This window comes from Zonotrichia albicollis, chromosome 3 (assembly GCF_047830755.1).
Source record: "Zonotrichia albicollis isolate bZonAlb1 chromosome 3, bZonAlb1.hap1, whole genome shotgun sequence".
NCBI lineage: Eukaryota > Metazoa > Chordata > Aves > Passeriformes > Passerellidae > Zonotrichia > Zonotrichia albicollis.
Genome location: NC_133821.1, coordinates 4,684,584 through 4,704,245, shown reverse-complemented (window position 1 = coordinate 4,704,245; position 19,662 = coordinate 4,684,584). Strand labels below are relative to the sequence as shown.

General features: G+C 44.0%; 2 protein-coding genes across 2 annotated transcripts; one reads left to right on the top strand and one right to left on the bottom strand.

Moving 5' to 3' along the window:
- The first annotated feature begins 4,731 nt into the window (after nt 1–4,731).
- Nucleotides 4,732–6,453, top strand: LOC102069539 (interleukin-17A). The gene is made up of 3 exons (XM_026795482.2): nt 4,732–4,758; nt 5,258–5,502; nt 6,216–6,453. The coding sequence occupies exons 1-3, from the start codon at nt 4,732–4,734 to the stop codon at nt 6,451–6,453; spliced, it is 510 nt and encodes a 169-aa protein (XP_026651283.1).
- Nucleotides 6,454–15,132: 8,679 nt separating this feature from the next.
- On the bottom strand, nt 15,133–19,198 carry LOC102069717 (interleukin-17F). The gene is made up of 3 exons (XM_005490392.2): nt 19,068–19,198; nt 17,943–18,163; nt 15,133–15,461 (listed from the first exon to the last, which is right to left on the bottom strand). Exons 1-3 carry the CDS (start codon nt 19,089–19,091, stop codon nt 15,224–15,226), a joined length of 483 nt encoding a protein of 160 aa, XP_005490449.2. The 5' UTR covers nt 19,092–19,198; the 3' UTR covers nt 15,133–15,223.
- Between the last annotated feature and the right edge of the window lie 464 nt (nt 19,199–19,662).

Below are 19,662 nucleotides of genomic sequence, written 5' to 3'. Positions count from 1 at the left end.
AGGAAAAACATGACTTGAGCTCTTCTGCTGTGTCTCGTGTGTAAGAATCAAGGGGTGGGAGATTGGTGCAGTGACTTCATAGAATCCTGGAATGGTTTGGGTTAGAAGGGACCTTTAGAGATCATCCAGTTGCACCCCCCTGCAAAGGGCAGGGACAAATTCCACTGTCCCAGGTTGCTCCAAGACCTGTCCAGCCTGGCCTTGGACACTTCCAGGGATCCAGGGGCAGCCACAGCTTCTCTGGGCACCCTGTGCCAGGGCCTGCCCACCCTCACAGGGAACAATTCCTTCCCAATATCCCATTTAATCCTGCCCTCTGACAGTGTGAAGCCATTCCCTGTGTCCTGTCCCTCCATCCATTGTCCCCAGTCCCTCTCCAGCTCTCCTAGAGCCCCTTTAGGCTCTTGAAGGGGCTCTGAGGTCTCTCCAGAACCTTCTCTTCTCCAAACTTGAAGTAGAAAGCTCTTTATCCACTCTATAACTCCTCCTTCTCAGCTGGACAAGGGAGAGAAAATAAGATGGGAAACAACTCCTGGGTTGAGATAAGACAGTTTACAATAACAGAAGTAAATGTTTGTACACCAGCAAAGAGAAAAAAAGATAATTTTATTCTCTACTTCTCATCAGTGAGTGATGTCTGGCCACTTCTTTGGAAGCAGGGCCTTAGCACACGGAGCAGTTGCTCTGGAAGGCAAATATTGTAAATAACAAATGCACCCCCTTCCTCCTTTTCTTAGCTTTTATCTGAGCTGCCATCCCATGGTATGGAATATCCCTTTGGATAACTTGGGGCAGCTGTCCTGGTCGTGTCCCCTCCCAGGATCTTTCTCAAATTCTGAGTTTCTCACAGACCACCACTGAACTCAGGCTTAGTCTAACCCTAGAAATTAACCCCACAATGCAGAGTGAGTCATGCAATACTTGTATGTCTTGCATTGTATTACCTGTATGGAGGGAGAGTGCTGCTGTATTTATAGGGATTTACAACATGTACTCAAAAGGAAGAAAATACATTCTCTCCAAGAAGAAAAAAATAAGTAAATGTGTTCCTACTTGTAAATAAAAAGCAATCTTATTTTACAAAAGTATCATAAACTTAACTGATGGTAATTTAAAAAATGCGTAAGGTTTTCTTTTAATTTACAGCAAGTTCAGTCAGGACTCCAGAGCTCCAGCACTTGGATGGTTACTGTGGCTGCTCCTGGATCTCTGGAAGTGTCCAAGGCCAGGCTGGACAGGGCTGGGAGCAGCCTGGGATAGGGGAAGGTGTCCCTGCCCATGGCAAGGGATAAACACCAAAAGAAACTGATTTACCCATGAGCTTTCCCATCCATTCCTGCCACCCAAAAGCATCCCAAGGTCAGATTTATACCTGTGTCCTTCTCTGCTCCCAAAGGACTCACCTGGACAGCTCAGCCACCCAGGGTTTAGATGCTGCTGCTCTCAGGGCTGTTTGCTGGGGTGCCCTGTATTTCCTTGGTGAATGGCAGGGTTTGTGAGGCTGGCACAAACAGCTGGACTGGATGATACTGGTGTTAAATGGGTGTCTTCCAGCTCAGGGTATTCTGTGATTCTATAAATAAGGAGCAAAACAGCCAAGGACTGCTGGGAGAAAGGTCAGAGGAGTGATCTGGAATCTTGAATACACAGAATCATGAGGTTGGAAGAGACCTTCAAGATCATTGAGTCCAACCCATGTCCCAGCCTCAAATAAACCATGGCACCAAGTGCCACATCCAGTCTTTATTTAAACACATCCAGGGATGGTGACTCCACCACCTCCCTGGGCAGCCCATTCCACAACTTGATCATTGTTTCAGTAAAAAACTTTTTCCTAATATCCAGCCTATATTTCCCTTGGTGCAGCTTGAGGCTGTGTCCTCTGGTTCTGTCAGTGCTGCCTGGAGAGAGACCAACCCTACCTGACTACAACCACCTTTCAGGGAGCTGTAGAGAGTGATGAGGTCACCCCTGAGTCTCCTTTTCTCCAGGCTAAACACCCCCAGCTCCCTCAGTCATTCCTCACAGGGCTTGCGTTCCAAGATGAATATGAAAAGAAACAGCCCACCAAAGTTTGGGACTGGTAAGGGTCTCTTTCATCACTGTGATGACAGAGTTTGTCTGAATGAAAATCAGTGCCTCTATCTCAGCATCAAATCTGAATGCAGAGTGGAAAAGTCCCAGGGCTGTAAAAGCAAAAGCTGTCTCTAGAAATGTATTGGTAGGGAGTTCACCAAAGATGGGGATGGGTACTGTTATAACAGGATGGCAATAGGATGATCCTTAAGGTCCCTTCCAACCCAAACCCTTGGGTGGCCTCTCCTTTCCCCTCCCAGAAGGAAGAAGGCATGCACGGAAGGCGAGGAGGGCTGCTACTGGATTAATTAATTAATTAATTTTTAATTAAATTAATCCTGTACAACTTCACTGATGCTGAGGAGGAGATGCCACAGGGTGAGTCCCTGGGTTCGGTGACACCTGGCTCCTCCTGAGGGTGCTGCTGGGTCTGCAGAGCCACTCTGTGATTCTCAAATACTCTTTGAGGGGACAACGTGTCATCAAATGCCAACACACTCAGATTTGGGTGCCTGAGGAATCTCAGCCAGGTAAAGTACTTAAATAGAGAGTACTTAAATAAAGTACTCTCAAGAAAGCTTTCACCAGAGCCAAGAGAAAGAGTAGGTTTCATTTCAAAAGGCTTTTGATAACTTTTTGTTGTTGTTGTTGTTTCAGGAAGCCTTTTTTAGTGTCCCAGTTTCCTGATCTCTAGCTAAGAGAAAGCTACGTGTCAGAATAAGACAAATCCTTTGGGGTAACTTCTAATCTCATGAGGAAAATGTTTTTCTTTTTTTTCTTTTTTTTTTTTTTTCACTTCAGAGCATTAAGAATTACAAAATAATTATTTGGAGCTTGGAAAAATCTTGAAAGCAGAAATTTCAAGAGGTACATTTTCTCATCAGACCTTCACATCTTGCCTACGACAACTTCCAACAAATGCATTCATGCTCCGATACAAACCATGGAAATATTTTTTTTTTTTTGCTATTGTAATGTTGTGGTGCCTCAGCCATGTTCAAATGCTAAACTATTCACCTTTCAGCTGCTTAGGTAACCCAAACCACTGACGCATTTAAGGTAGACAATTTAGGGTCAGGCTGGTTGAACCTGACCTTCTGTTGCCTTGTCAGCTTTCAAAAACGTATTTTGCTTCTAAAATTGGCAATTTAACTGACCCACTTTGAAGGGATATTTCAGTAAATTGCAATAGAGAAAACCCCTTCTGAGGGGACCATTTCCTTTAACCTGCACATCTCTAACTTGAAGAGGGAAACTGAAATATACATTTTATTTCTGAAACATCAGCATCTTTAAAACAGGCGGATGTAGGTCACGGGTATCCCAGAACCCGCAAACTAAATTCTACCCTTATTTGCATTCTCCTTTGGATGGCACATGGTGAGTAAAATTTGGACTTAGATATAAATATTAAGCAAATATTAAAAAAAATCTGTACCTTCTCCACATCATTTTTATTGAAAAACCCACTAAAATTATACCTGGGAAATGTTTTGATCAGCAGCTCAAGGATGTTACACTGAGAGTCACTTCGTGGGGCACATCTGAGCTTCTTGAAACCCACTGTCACAGCAAAATGATGGGAGTGTTTCCTAAAACCAGAAATATCAGAGAATAAACTTGATGTTATAGAATCATAGAATGGTTTGGGTTGAAAGGGATCCTCAGTATAATCCAGTTCCACTTTCTTCCATGGGCAGGGACATCTTCCACTATCCCAGGTTTTCCCAGCCCTGTCCAGCCTGGCTTTGGACACTCCCAGGGATCCAGGGGCAGCCACAGCTCCTCTGAGTTACCTGTGTCTTGTATCATTTTGCATGTCTCAGCCTTCACAAAGTTTCCCTGGAACCCCTCTGTCTCTCCCTAACTTAGGAAGTTTAACTACATCCACCACATTTCCCAAACTCCTTTCCTTAGGAATAAAACACTGCCCTCATAGCACGAGAGAAGGAAAATGAAAGCAAAATGCAAAGGTGGCAAGCTCAAAACAAAGTTCACTCTTTTTTTTTTCTTGTGTGGAGAGTGACTGACTTTTGGGAACTCACTTATCACCAAGCATTCCGATCAACACTGAGATATCGCACCTGAGGTTTAATCATTAACAAAAGTTCAGTTCAGAGAAGAATTGAGCTTGAACAGGGACATTGCTCCTCAGACATCAAGAAAAATTACAGCCCATGAGTAGAATATGAGAGCAATTTGATGGTGGCCAGCTGTCCAACATCTGCCCAATTCAGGGTGAAAAGACATCAGACCGACCAAGGAGTGAACAGATCCAAATCAGTGCCAGCGACTTTTGGGTTTGATACCTACAGCATCCCGATTTATACTTTGCACCCACAAACTTGCAAAATTTGTGGTTTTGTCACCGTTTGAGTGACATGGCTGAAGGAATGACATCATCTACAGATCTAAGATATATCCTGTATTCCACCTGTGTTAATGGAACTTATATACATACACTTCTTAATTTAGGTTATGGTCAGAAACCACACCTCAGGTTTGGGGGAAAAACCACCTACTCCAAATTATTTAGCACAGCCCAGAAACCCTTATAAAAGGTCCAGCAGCAGATGTGCCCAGACACCTTCAGCTCAGCAGAGCCCAGGACAAGGATAAGAAGCAGTAAGAGAAGGAAGGAAGGAAGAAAGGAAGATGTCTCCAACTTTTTGCACTTCTCTGGTAAGAACTTGAATTCTGAGTTTATTTTCCCCCACCTTGACAGAGATATATTTAAATCATAATAGATGGAATAGGGATCTGCGCCCACCTTTAAAATGCTTGTTTAAATAATTAATAATTAAAGAACTAAAATGTGAGAAGGCTCATGTGGCAGCAATGAGGCAGCACATCAGTGACATAGAGCTCCCACAGCATTTTCTGAGGCAAGAAATACATTGAAAACTCAACCTTAGAATGTCTTTCTTTTTGTTATACCCCTTCTGCTATCTTCTGTATTATATTATTTTCTATAATTTAACATTACAACCAGATTACAACTGGGTTAAATATAACTGTCAGCACTGTGAGAATCAGTTAATGAGAACAAAAGTGGATGTGGCATATGGCACATTTCTCCATAATTACTCCAACCTGCAGTACGGTCTTTAACCACCAGTTAGGCTGACTGTGGATGAATTTCACACCTGTCTTGTGTCCTAAATGTACAAATTCTCTCCAGCTCAGACTCCTGCTCCTCGTGCTGCTGGCCGTGCTGTCAGCCAGCAGTCCTGCGCAGGGGAAGGTGATCAAGCCTGGGCTCAAGCCAGAGAATCTCTTCAAGAAACCATCTGCTGGATGTCTGACCCCAAAAGACTCAAAATTCCCCCAAACTGTGAGAGTCAACCTCAGCATCAGCAGCACGAACCAGGACACCAGCACCAGTCCAGATATCAGCAGCCGTTCTCTGGCTCCTTGGGATTACAGGTATGATCCCTGTCCCTATGGCCTGGAAAAACACTGGATGCCCTGGCCAAGAAAAATGCTTTCATCTCTATTTTCAGTGCTTCACAGTTGAGAGATTTTTGGAAATATGAGGGTATCCATGGCTGTATAATCCTCTTTGAAACAGAACCAGCACAGAAAGCAGCACAAAAAAACCCACATGGGGTAGGCAGTATACAGAAGGCAAAACAAACAACTTTCATAATTTAATAATTAATTTGTACACTGGGGCAAGCTTTATCTTCTAAAGTTTTTTATATAAAATATCATTTAAAAACACCTCAGATGCTTAAAAATGCAGCAAATTCAACAGTGGTGTAACACCAACGTTTCACGTCTTGGGGAGGAACTGAAGGATTTGATGGGGCTGAGTTGGAGTAACTTATAACTTGTTAGTTGGAGTAACACTTTGGAAAGCTCAAATAATTTCTGATAAGCCTTTCAAAGTCACTGCTAGCTCGAAGAGAGTCCTTTGCAAAGGCAGTTGCATGCAGGGATATATTTATAACTATCCAATATCTAGTTACTCACATTTTATTTCTGAAAACCCTGCAATCATGGAGAATTTTGGAGAACCTGCTGTCCCCCTATAGGCAATACCCCCCAGGATGCACAGGTTCCCGAGCAGGGAGCCCAGAGTCATCCAGACTAGGCTGCCTTTGGGTTCTAACACTCCCTTTGCTGCCACCCCCCAGGATCGACGAGGACCACGACCGCTTCCCGCGGCTGATCGCGGACGCCGAGTGCCGGCACCGCCGCTGCGTCACTCCCGAGGGGCAGCTGGACCACGGCCTCAACTCCGTGCCCATCACGCAGGAGATCCTGGTCCTGCGCAGGGAGCAGAGGGGCTGCCAGCACTCCTACAGGCTGGAGAAGAAAAAAATCACCGTGGGCTGCACCTGTGTCACCCCCTTGGTGCAGCACCAGGCCTGAAGGGAGCTGGAGGTGCAAGGGCAAGGAGCCACAGGGAGCTTCTTGCATGGAAGGGGCCTGATCCAGCGTCCAAAAGGCTGAATCAAGCCATAAAATTTGTCAAGGGTACATCAGAATATATTGAAAATCAGGCATCTTGGGTAAAAAATAATGTTTTCCCCCAAAACCTTGAACTCCACAAATTCAGAATCCAGACTGGTCGCTGTTGAGGCGGTCATGACACAAAGCAGAGACCACAAGCAGTCTCAGCTGGCAACTCTTTATTATTGAACATGGCTGACTTTTATACACTTTTTAATTGTTTATGCTTCTTCTACTCTAACTATTGACCACAATAAGTCAACATAATACTATTAGTGAAAAGTTATAGTGACTTCAACTAACTTTCTAAAAATACTTCATCTAGCAGCAAAGTTCTCTTATCTTTCTTCTCTCAGTCTCCTTAGTTGCAGCCTTAGGAAAAACTCCTTATCAACTTCTTCTTACTTCTCAGCTTCTTCTCGCTCCTTTAGCTAACAAGCCTGCTGTTAGCCCCTTCTACACAGACTCATTCATGTGTCTGGTTGAAAAGTAATGGGAACTCTCCCCATCTTTAGTTTGCACTTTGAAATGTCTATTTATGTAAATCTATTTATGCTGGTGGAAAATGTGGTAATAATGTATCATCTTAATATATATTTTTTTAATTATTAAGGTAATTTTTATTTATCTTTATGAAATAAAAAGAAATCAGTGAAAATCTCTTTGGTATTCTCCTTTCTTTCTAAAGAAGTGTTCCTGATAAAGAAGGAAGGATTTCTTCCTGAGAGCAAGAAATCACTCTATCATGACCATAAAAGAGATTTACATGATGTTATATCCTCCAATTCTCTTGATAACATCTACCTCTGCAGTAGTAGAATGTAAAGCCGACGAGGAAAAAAAAATAGGGAAAAAAACATTTTACCAATAAAGAAACTAAGAAACCTGGAGGAAAATTACTTATAAAGTGTTATCAAAGAGATTCACATTAGAGACCGACAAGAAAAAAAAAAGAAATTTTTGCTAGATAATTACCCAGTAATCTACCTAATTATCTAATTGGAAAAGGATTTATAAAGATGAGTTCAACACAACACTTTGAATGCTTCTTTGGGGAGGAAAGAAACTCCCTCCCCTAAAACAGCGAGTGCATTTCCCCTGGTGAGCTTTAATTTCATCCCAAAATCACCTGAATCTCAGCCCAGCCCATTTTCCATGGAGCAGAGACACCACCTGGGTACACTGGGAGAAGCTCATGAGAGTCAGGTGGGTGACTGAAGCAATTAACCACATCTGGCAGATTGCAATTATGATTATTCTCTGTGTTTATGTCCTTCCAACGCATTTTCAGCACTTCAAAAGTGGAGCACCCTGACACAGCACTTGAGCCACGGTCGGACGGCGCTTGCGTGGGTGGGTGTCTGGCATAGCAGGCGGGTTTATTTAAGGCACACTTGGGTTAAAAGTGCCCCAGTGAACATGTTCTGTGGTTCAGAGGGCAAGGCTGGCTGGTGAAGATGTGGATGTTTTGTTTGCTGCTGTCTCTGGGAGGTGTGACCCTGCTGAGGCACCGGCAAATGCAACAGCAAATAAAGAACTCATCAGAGTTCTTATTAGAGGCACAGAGCTCAGGGCTGAGAGTCTCCAACAAGAGGGAAGCTCCTCTCAGGTGAAAGCATCTTCTCCCGATCCAGCTGCTATCATCCCAACTTTTGCTACGGGGAATTACTCTCTCCAGCTGTTCCAGTGAGCCCAAACCCTCCCTAACCTTCTCCAGGTGGGTCAGCTCCTGTAACCCAAACCCACAGCACAGCCACACCATTCCCTGACCTGGCAGATAAACAATGGGCCCAGGAAACGTTGATTAACTCAGGATGACCACAGTACCTGCAATCACAGCAATGAATTCCTGTCCACATCTTCAGATACCTTCAAACATTGATATAACTTTGCCTAAACACAGGAATCTAGGAGTATGTGTGATCCTAACTTAGCTAGTTTCTGACCTTATCTCCAGTTATTCTTCCTTAAGCTCTCCTGCAGGTCCTGAAGTTTATTTAACCCAGCTGACTGTCCCACAAGTATTAAGCAAGAATGGATTAAAAAAAAAAAATAAAACAAAAAACCTTAAACAAAAAGCATCAAGGAACACTCATCCTTCAAGTTTTTCAAAGATTTATATAAATTCAGTCCAGGAAGATTGAAATAGAACTGACTTCCTTGTTGTTTAGATAATCTCTTGATGTTCTACTACTCCTAGAAGGAGTTTTGTCAAATTACCTGCAATTATCCCAAGTAATTTCCAACAGTTAAAATCACAGAAAGTCCAACCTTTTCTTCCCTGGAAGTCATGTTCCACTAGCTGGAGTTGGCACATGTGTAGTGGGGACTGGAAAATGCTGAGAGAGCTATGCTGAGGTGGAAAACCTCAGAACCAGGTCAGAAAGAGATGACACACCTGGAGCATGGAAAAGCCAACAGTTTTCTGCTGACAAACTTCACAGATCAGTGTCATCATCATGGAGTGGTTTGGGCTGGAAGGACCTTAAAGGTCATTTAATTCCAACCCCCCTGCCATGGGCAGGGACACCTTCCACTACTCCAGGTTGCTCCAAGCCCCATCCAACCTGGCCTTAGAGGAGATGCACTCCCTTGCAAAAATCCAGCATGGTTTTGTTAAACCATTTACCAACCCAGCTAAATCTGAACCTTAGGACAGAACCACTTTTCTTTATTTGGACAACTTTGTGCTCACACCTACAGGCTGATTGGGTGTTCTACATGCTCCTGCAGAAGCATTTAATGGGTTTATTAATAAACTGGATATATAGGGCCAAAGGACTGTTTTCTTTCCTACTGCAAGGAACTCCTGGGACCATGAGCCAAGAGATTTTCCTTCCTGATTTCCTTCCTTGCTGTGTTCAATTAGAAAGGTGCAGAATAATCCCAAACCATTGCATCCTGACTAGGGTGACCTCATCAGTGTACTTATCCTTCTACAATCAATAATGACACAATGAGACACCAAAGGAAGTAGAGCTCCTTTTTCACCCATGCACAGCTCTTATCAGTTTCAACAGGTAAAGATTGTTCCTCCTTGAACCTCAAGAGGTTCAACAGGTAAAGATTGTTCCTCCTTGTTTTCAAGAGTTTCAGTGCAAATTTCTGCTAATTTGATGCTCTTAAGTGATATTGTCATTGGAGGGAGCAGGGCAAAATTGCTGCAAAACCCTCTCCAACATAAAAGTTTCCAGTCCAGCACTGCTCCCCATCTCTGCTTCATGTCAGTTTGCAAAACCTGAGCAGCAGATTCTTGGCAATCTGTGAGTAAAACCCAGCAGAAAGGGAAGTTTGAAATTGGATTTTTTGCCAATAATCACGCTCATCATTGCCACCTATCAAAGCAATCTGGATGGAAACCAGATTCTTCTGAAAGGTGCTGCAGATTCAGCTGTAATGAGGGCCAAGAACACAAGTTTCAGAAGTCTGAAATAAAAAGCAACCCTGAAAAATCACAGGGTCAAGTTAGAGAGGAGATAAACCATCTTTATTCATTTACCAGAACTGGAAATCTTGATCATGATACAAATATACTGTGCTTACTAAGAATGCAGATAAACAGAAACATGATGGTACTGATTTTACTCACTCATAGAGAGCTGTGCCCAGAAAACAGCATTTTGTCAGTCTGTGAGCCCCAAAGTGAGTCAAACATATTTTTAATATTTTGTTGAAGTTATAAGAAAAGGTGGAAAAGCTGAGCCTCTTTTCTGAAGGAAGAATAAATAAACAATTATGTCAAAAGCAAGAAGGGATTTCTCTGAAGAGCTGAGGACCTGAACCTGCTGCCCCTATCTAGCCCTGGAAGTATGGGGAATAATTAGAAAATATGAAAAATGTTTTTAATCCTAGAATATCCTGAGTTGGAAGGGACACAGAAGGATCATTGAAGTCCAGCTCCTGGAACTCCTCTTTGTGAGCAGCAAAGGCAGAAAGTGTAGTTTGTGTCTGGTGCTGAGCCTGGCTGGCATCTCCTCAGCTCGTGACAGCCAGCACCAGCCCATCCCATCTCCACCAACAGCTCTGGCTCTGCTGAGTGGTGCCAGAAAATCACAGACATTTTAAGAAGGTTTGGGATATTTTTGTCACTGCCTTGCAACAGTGCTGTAGGAAATGCAGAATCAGCCCACTCATTCTTCTCGAGCACAAGGTTAAAAATAATATCAAAGCAGGAAAAGGGAGAAGGAGATGGAAACAAAAGGAGATTGTGGTATTATAGAATAGTTTGGGTTGGAAAAGACATTAAAGATCATTTCATTCCATCCTCCTGCCATGGGCAGGGACACCTTCCACTATCCCAGGTTGCTCCAAGCCCATCCAAACTGGCCTGGACACTTCCAAGGATGGAACACCCACAGATTCTCTCTGCCACTGCCTCACCGCCCTCACAGGGAAGGTCAAAGAAAGTCTCCTGTTTTGGAGGTTATGGTGGCACAGGAGCCACCGGGTTTCTGGTCTGGTCTCTTGGGCCATCTCCAGAACCTGCAGCTGATACAGAAACTCATCTTACCATCTGTACCCATCATGTTGGCACCAACCCACAGGACTGACCAGAAAGTTGCTCTTCCAGAGAATTTCTGAACTGATCAGAAAATTGCTCATCACCTTAAAATTTTGCCTGTAATATCAAATTCCCAATAAAATATGTCAGCTTTTCAGCCTTTAATCCTCTGCCTTACCAAACAGATAATTCTTGGGTTTTTTCCAACCTTTTCACTTGCAACCTTTGCATTCTTTACATATTTAATTTTGTAACACTTTTCAAAGCAGCGATTTTTATGGAAAAGGTTGCCATGGTGTCCAGTCCCTTTGAACACTCCCAGGAGCACCTGCCTGTGGTCAGGAGTCCAAAAAGGCCTGAGATACTTCCTGGTCAACATGTACACAGGTCACAGCACAGGTCTGCGAGGAGGCATCTGCCTCTACTGGGTCACTGCTGTGCCCCCCAGCCCATGGTAATGCAGGCGTCTCTGCACCGTGCTCCATCCAACATCCCACAGGAGCTGCCACACCAGGATCAGCCACCAGAACACACAGCCAAGGGGAGCAGTGAGCCAAAAACAAGGGCAGGAGGTTAGGGAGAGGAAATCAGAAGAGAAAAGGAATGGGAAAGGCCACGAGGCTCAGACACCAACCTGTGACTGGAGGCTGCTTAGCCCAGCAGGTTAAAAGAACACACTGTGGCATTGCTGCTACACCTCCAGCTGTGTCTTCTCCTTCTCCTGGTAAAACATCCCAGCCCCTGGAGGATGCTCCAAGCCCCATTGCAGAGCCAGAAATGCCCAGCTGGGCCCCCAGGGGCCACTGCTGCAAAGGGAACAAACCAAGCAAAGCCTTTAGCAAAAGCTGTGAATTGCACTCACTCTTGGTGCTGATATGACTGTGCTGTTTACAAGAAGTTAAAATTTGTTTGCTGTGTTCTCTGATTCATAAAGTCACAGGGTGGTTTATGTTGGAAAGGACCTTAAAGATCATCTAGTTCCAACCCCCAAATTAATAGATTGCTGGCAGCAAAAATCAGCACCCAAAAAATAACCAGGCTTGTATTTACAAGCTGCTGCACTCTAAGAATGATGCCATTAGGAGGAAACAAACCCCACGTACAAGCAATGCCTCCCTGAGTGGTGTGTGGTTTGCAGTTGAGAGCTCTGCCTGCAAAACCTCATGACCCATGGGTGAAACTTCCTTAATTAGCCATCTGTGTATTTTCCTAATTAGCCACTTCATTATCCATCCAGTTAGGGCCACTCTTAGAGTAAGCTGGTGGGTGTTCAGGAGCATCAGCACAGGATGATGCCACGAACCCAGTGTCAAAATAATTACAATTGAGAGGAGAGATGTAGAGTAGTGTTCTCCCTGAAAGGCAAGGGAGGGCAGCCCCAGGTGGCAGGTTTGTGTAGAGAAGTAGGTCAGGAGTAAGAAGCAGGTTGCGATTTCCTGGTCAGTGGTTACTGAGGGAGGAGAGCAGGAGCCGCCTCCCTGGGCTGGCTCTGCACCACAAGAAGAGCTCAGTGGTCATAACGAAACAGCTGCTGCCACAAACGAGGGCAGATGCTCCTGACTGAGTGAGGAGGGCACCCACGGATGGTTGGAGAGGCTCCCAGTGACCCACGGGGCACAGAACACACCCGGCTCAACAAAGAGCAACAGAGGATGTGAGAGCCTGGATGAGAGATGCAGGAATTCAAAATGCAGTTTATTCCATCCAAGGTGTCACAGCAGCCCAGGGTGGTGGGTGACAGAGCTGTGCCTACAGCTGTCAGCTCCAGCTGCAGACAAGCCTGAAGACTGCTTTTGGTTATAATGCATTATATACTTTTCTTTGCTGAGCATCTTAATACAGTAGAACCAATCTATACTTCTACTTCTACCTATAGCCTATCATAACTGCTATAATTACAATATCTATGTTACTAATCTCCAATCACAAAAAGTTAGTATGTTACAGTTTATGCTTGAAGTTTTCCATTTTCTTGCAGTGGAAAATTCTGAGACCTTTTTTCTACTTGCAACATTTGCTGACTTGTTTGCCTGTGCTATCTTTTTGCTTGATAAAAACATCTTCTGTTTGGGGTGTGTTTATCCTTTGCTCTAAGCCATGAAAACCCCTTCTAACTAAAATAACCTTTGCCTTCTTAGTTATCCACTAAGACTCAGCAATTCTTTTCTTCTGTATCAAAACCTGCTTTCATTTCTATTCCTCCTTCAGATTCTACATTCAAAAAAATCTTTCTGCCAAGCATACATATCTGTTAAACTTTCTTGTCAAACTTTCATCCATCCCAACAAGAGGAGACATCATAAAATTGTAGAATCACAAACTTGTGGAATGTTTTGGGTTGGAAGAGAACTCAATGACCATCTCATTCCATCCCCTGCCACCTTCTGCTATCCCAGGGGGCCCAAAGCCCTGCCCAACCTGGCCTGGATTCATTTAGACCCAACAATTCACCTGGCCCACCCTAGGGAGGAAAACCAGGCTCAACCTGAACCAGGTGGATCTGATTTAAAGTGGTTTCTCTGTAGTCAAATTGAAATACTAGAATGCTTGCATGGGTTTGTCCCGATTTAAATGTAAATGAAAATGCAGGCTTAAAACTTCCTGTAGCAAAAACCAAACTCAGAAGTCTGAAGGCCTGGCTCAGCTCTGGATGAAAGAGGAGCAATGTCAAAAAAAGCAATATTGCAGTAATTTGATAAAATAGTAGATAGTTATAGGATCATGGAATATATCCTGAAGGACACACAAGGATCACCCAGTCCAGCTCCTGAGCAGTGAGCTGCGCCAGGCTGTGCTCCTCGTGCAGCTCAGGGAGGGAAAGGGCAATTCCTCATTTCCTAAGGCAGGACACCTCAGCCCAGCAGCAAACCAAGCCCTGCAGGTCCAGCTCCAGGTTCCTGGATGTGAGGGATCCTCATCCACCCCTTTAATCCCATCCAGCACCTGTGAATCACCTGGCTGGGGAGCAGTGAGATGAATCCATCTGGCATCTCCCTGCATTCCTGCTCAGCCAACCATACACCTGGGGGAGGAGAGGGTTGTTTATAGGGATGAAAGCTTGCCTGGAGGGGGATAGGACAGACCTTTCCCAGCTCTAATGAATCATCCCAAAGTCTGGCTGCAGCCCTGGAATGTGACATCTCCTGTCTCTTTTCCCACCATCCCTAGAGATCATCCCTGAAGTCTAAAAAATCTCATTCCATTGCCACAACTGCCTGCAGAACCTCCCGTCGCTGCTTTCAGCCTCTTCTTTGTGTCTTTTAATCTATTTAGGCTGCAAGTTCTCTTCTTCTCCTTCTTACTCATCTTACTGTACAGGAAAATACCTGACCTGTGCCAAAATCTCTCAGTGCTACTGCAGCACAAACCCATTGTCTGTGTCAGTTGTAAGTCTGAACTACCATGAAAAACCATTTTTTAAATAAAATATTATTTTTATTCAGCAGATAAGTTATTGAATAAATACATATTAATTTTTTATACTCTGAGCCCACACAGAATCATAAATACAGCCATAAATAGAAGACATAAATAGAAATATAGATATCTGTTGATTCTTTACCATTTTAGCACTCAACAAGTGGAATCAATTGCCTCCCAAAATGTTTTGCAATAAATCAATTGCAGCAGTGACATAAACCCAGACTGTGGTGACAACCAGGCCTGGTGGCACCAGTGTCTCACTGACACCAGTAATATCCCAGTGAGCAGCGATGGCCCAGAAGGGAAATGGGATAGGGATGAAGAAGGCAGGGAGGAAGGTGCAGGATGAGGAATTTTTTGTGGCAGTGCTGGTGGACAGGTATTCAATTAGAGCAATTTACTGCCAAGGACAATTTCAGAAACTCCAATTACTTTGATTCACCAAACTGATATAAACCACAATGAAAAATAAGTTTTAAAAAATCACTGCTTTCCCCTCTCACTGCTTGGGGCCACAAAAGAAACTCTTCCTCCCCTCCACCACCATCTACCAACAATCCCCATCCTGAAACCCATAAATGAACAACATTTCATTATGAAACCCATAAATGAACAGCAAGAATCATGACTTTCAGGAGACAATTTGAAAGGGGAATGACGAGTTGAATTCCTGGAATGTGAGGCGGGCAGCTGTGGGATTCCACCAGAGGGATTTTTATGGGATTTACCCCCTCTTCCCCACACTGCCTGTCCTGGTGGCTGCTGCTAGGACTGGTGCTGGATGACGGGGGTGACACAGGTGCAGCCCACGGTGATGATTCTCTTCTCCAGGCGGTAGGAGGGGACGCAGCCGCGCTGCTCCCGCCGCAGCACCAGGATCTGCTGCTGGATGGGCACCGAGTTGAGGCCGTGGTCCTCCTGCCCCTCGGGGGTCACACAGCCCGACAGGCGGCACTGGGCGTTGGCGATCACCCGCGGGAAGCGGTCGGGATCCTCGTCGAGCCTGAAAATGGGGACACAAAACTGATTTAAGCGCTTGTGTTACACTATTATATTTTTCTGGAAAAGTCTCCTCACCGGGATTTTTTCTCCTGGGAAGCCTCGGAGAAAAAGGAAAACAATATTGTCCTGGATTGTCAAGCAAATTGTATTCTATTTACCATCTGTATTATGACCATGTTCGCAGGGGTCCAAGGATGAGTGAAGAGACGAGGATCTGACTCCATGTTTCAGAAGGCTGATTTATTATTTTATGATATATATTATATTAAAACTATACTAAAAGAATAGAAGAAAGGGTTTCATAAGAAGGTTAGCTAAGAACAGAAAAAGAAGGAATGATAACAAAGGTTTGTGTCTCGGACAGAGAGTCCAAGCCAGATGACTGTGATTGGCCATTAATTAGAAATAACTCTGAGACCAATCACAGATTCATCTGTTGCATTCTACAGCAGCAGATAATCATTGTTTACATTTTGTTCTTGAAGCCTCTTAGCTTCTCAAGAGGAAAAATCCTAAGGAAAGGATTTTTCATAAAAGATGTCTGTGGCACTGTATGGCAGTTGTCTGTTAAGTGGACAGTTTTCCTTATCTCTTCCACAACTGGGGAGACATCTGCTGATAACAGGCTATTGGATGTCACTGCATGACTGATAAGAACTACAGCATCCCATTGTGAAATGCTCTGCCCAGAGGGAGGAGCCAAGTATTCTACCCAGATATAATCTGGAGATTCTGGAACACCAGCGGTGCTTTCCTCTATTGGATTTCCCAGAGGAACAGCTGCTCTTTTCCCCTTGATTTTCAGAGGAAGACTACACTCTTTTCTGCAGGATCCCTGCTCCAACAGAACCTCATCTGACACTCCAGGAGGGCTGCAGCCACATTAACAACTGGACTGCTACCAACACCCTAACCAAAAGGGTGTCAGGTTGTGCTCTGACTCTGTCAGCATTGTTTTGATTTACTGCATTGTTTATCTTTTTATTTTCTTCCCTATTAAAGAACTGTTATTCCCAGCTCCCATATTTTTTGCCTGAGAGCCCCTTAATTTAAAATTTATAGCAATTTGGAAAAGAAGGGGGGAAGGGTTTACATTTTCCATTTCAGGGGAGGCTCCTGCCCTCCTTAGCAAACACCTGTCTTTTGAAACCAAGACAAATATTCTCTCATTTGCTTCTCCTGTGTTTTGCTGCTTTGGAATGTGGCTGGGGATTGTTTATCCAACATGTGAATTGTTTTGACTTAATAGCCAATCATGGTTCAGCTGTGTCGAGGCTCTTGAGAGTCTCAAGTTTTTCATTAGCATCTTGTTAAGCCTTCTGTAAGTATCCTTTGTCTATTCTTTAGTATTATTATAGTATAATATAGTATATAATATATAATACCATAAAATAATAAATTAGCCTTCTAAAAACATAAAGTCAAATTCATCGTTCCTCCCCACAACGGGGAAATCCAAAAATACCACATACCTTGATGTTGTGGTTTGGTAGGATCTTCAAGTTCATATCTCTATCATCCTATTTAATCTGTGCTTTCTCACTGTGAGACACAAAGGATTTCCTTATCCTTAGTGGTTTTACAATGATTTCCCAGAAATGGATTCAGCACTGGTAGGGTAATATTGCTGTACCATTCTTTAGGAGCTGATGAATGGAGTGGGGCTGGGTTAAATAATACAGAACTCACAACTGGCCTATTCATTTTTGTTTGGGTTTAATTTCAGCGTTTGGATGTTTCTTTCTACTAGGAAAATGTGAAATGTCAATGTACTCACATCTTCTTTTCCTAGAGGCATAATTAATTTCATTATTATTTCAACCCCATGCAACACTACAAGCTTGGGGCAGAGGAGATAGAAAGGTACTCAGAGGAGCTGGGGAAGGGTCTGGAGCACAAAAAGCAGCTGAAGGAGCTGGGAAAGGGGCTCAGCCTGGAGAAAAGGAGGCTCAGGGGGGTCCTTGTGGCTCTGCACAACTCCTGACAGGAGAGGACAGCCAGGGGGTTCAGGCTTCACTCCCAGGGAACAAGGGACAAGAGGAAACAGCCTCAAGTTGCTCCAGGGGAAGTTTAGATTGGATATTAAGAAAAATTTCTTCCCTGAATTGTTAAGGCCTGGCACAACAGCCCAGGGGGAATCACCATCTCTGGAGGGCTTCAAAAGCCAGGTGCATGTGACACGTGGGGACATGGGTCAGTGGTGGCCTTGGCAGTGCTGGGGGAATGGTTGGACTCAAAGACCTCAGAGGGCTTTTCCAGCCTCAATGATTCTGTGATTGATAAAGACTGACAAGATGATTAGGAACCATTCCAGTGACAGCCCCTTGCACTGCAAACAGTTTCTCTTGAAGAAATCTCAGCCAACATCAGAACCATATTCACGGGACTCTGGGCATACACTGAGAATGAACCACAGTCACCACAAAACACCATTTGTGGTGTGGCACAGCCCTCACAGTTTAGAGAGCACCAGAACAATTACCTGTAATCCCAAGGAGCGAGAGACCGGTTCCTGACATCATGGATCATCCCAAAGGCTTGGTCTGAGTTGCTGATCCGGATGTCAACGTTCACTGTTGTGGGGAATTTAGGATCCTTTTGGTTCAGGCAACCTTCCCTCAGCCTGGCAGAGGCACCAGCCTTTCTGTGGGGTGAGCTCCTCACAGTGAGGGCTAAAAGCAGCACCAAAAACAGTGATCTGAACTGGGAGAGAGAAAGGTGTCATTAGTTCTGCCCAGTCAGGAATGAGAGAGCACAAAGAGCCAGGTCTTGGTTAGACTGGACCATCTTCATACTTGTGTTTGTGTGAAATGGGACAAGATGAGCAAACAGCAAAATTATGTTAATGAAACTCATCATAACTGATGCTAAACTCTGATTTAAATTCTGGTTCGTAGTTGATTCTGCACCAGGAAGAGCATCTGACCAACAAGCTATGAGGATCCTACTCTGTGGTCACACAGCACCATCTTTTCATCTAAAAACTGGGGTAAGGACTCAGGTGACCCCTAAGCTAAAAACCTTGCCCAGGCACAGCTTTTTCAGGACAGTAAAAACTGGCCATCCACAGCCATCTGCTGGAAATAGCCCTTTTCCCAAGAAAATCTGTGATTCTTGGGCCATTTCCAGTAGACACAGTTTTAGTAAATAATAGAATCATGGAATATCCTAAACTGAAAGGGAACCACAAGGATCATTAAGTCCAGTTCCTAAAAAGAAGGCAAAATAAATGCAGGGCTTTTAAGAAAATCACAGGAGCTGACAGTGCTGCAAATGCTACCCAGGTTGAAATTCAAATTGCATCCACAGTGAAATTTCAGCAGTTTTGATAACATGTTGTCTGCAAAAAGGACTCTGCCAATCCCACATCAGCAGTGCTGATGAGTGAGAGATAAATAAATAATGAGTGAGAGATAAATAAATAAATAAATAAGTCCATCACACCCTTGTCACTCAAACACCAAGCAGCTGCATCAGACACACCCAGCATCCCATTCAGCTCCCAGCAAGACTAAAAGGATTTTCCGCACAAATCAGGAGATCTGCACCCCGCTTTCTCTCTTGCAGCAAATACATCTTATCCTTTGATTTAGATATAAGTACTTACCCCAGCCGAGCTGCTGAAAGCCATGGTAACCTCCCTGCTGCTCTGGGTGGATGTTAGGGTGACAGGACAAGAGAATTCTCCTTCTCTGAGACCCTTCCAGCCCTGCTTGTGTCTCAAAGGCAGTTGTGCTGTCCATTTTATAGCAAAGCTGAGGCACTGCCATCCTTTCCATTGCAGCACTGCTGGCTTACCTGACCCGAGGTTAAGAGCTGAAATTGCAATTTTTAGCCCACTTCCTCCCATCTACCTCCAAAAAAGGGATGGGCAAATACTACTACCAGCATCACAAATCTGCCAATAGCATCTATTTAGACAGATCAAGAGATAAGGAAAGAAAAAAAAAACCCAAATTGTTTAGGCAGGTGTTGGTTTTTTTTTTTTTTTTCACTCCTTTTTCACCCCCTTCTTTCTAATAATAGAGTTCTTTTACCACAAACTCATGTGGATGCACTTCCACGTGCCTCAAACAAGCCCAACAGCAGAGATCAGTGAGCTGCAAAGTCAGGCACCCAGCAGGGGTCTCAAAATGAGAGCAGGACATGAAACTTCACCATTTAACCTCCCTTAAACTGCACAATCAACACCCACCCCGTGT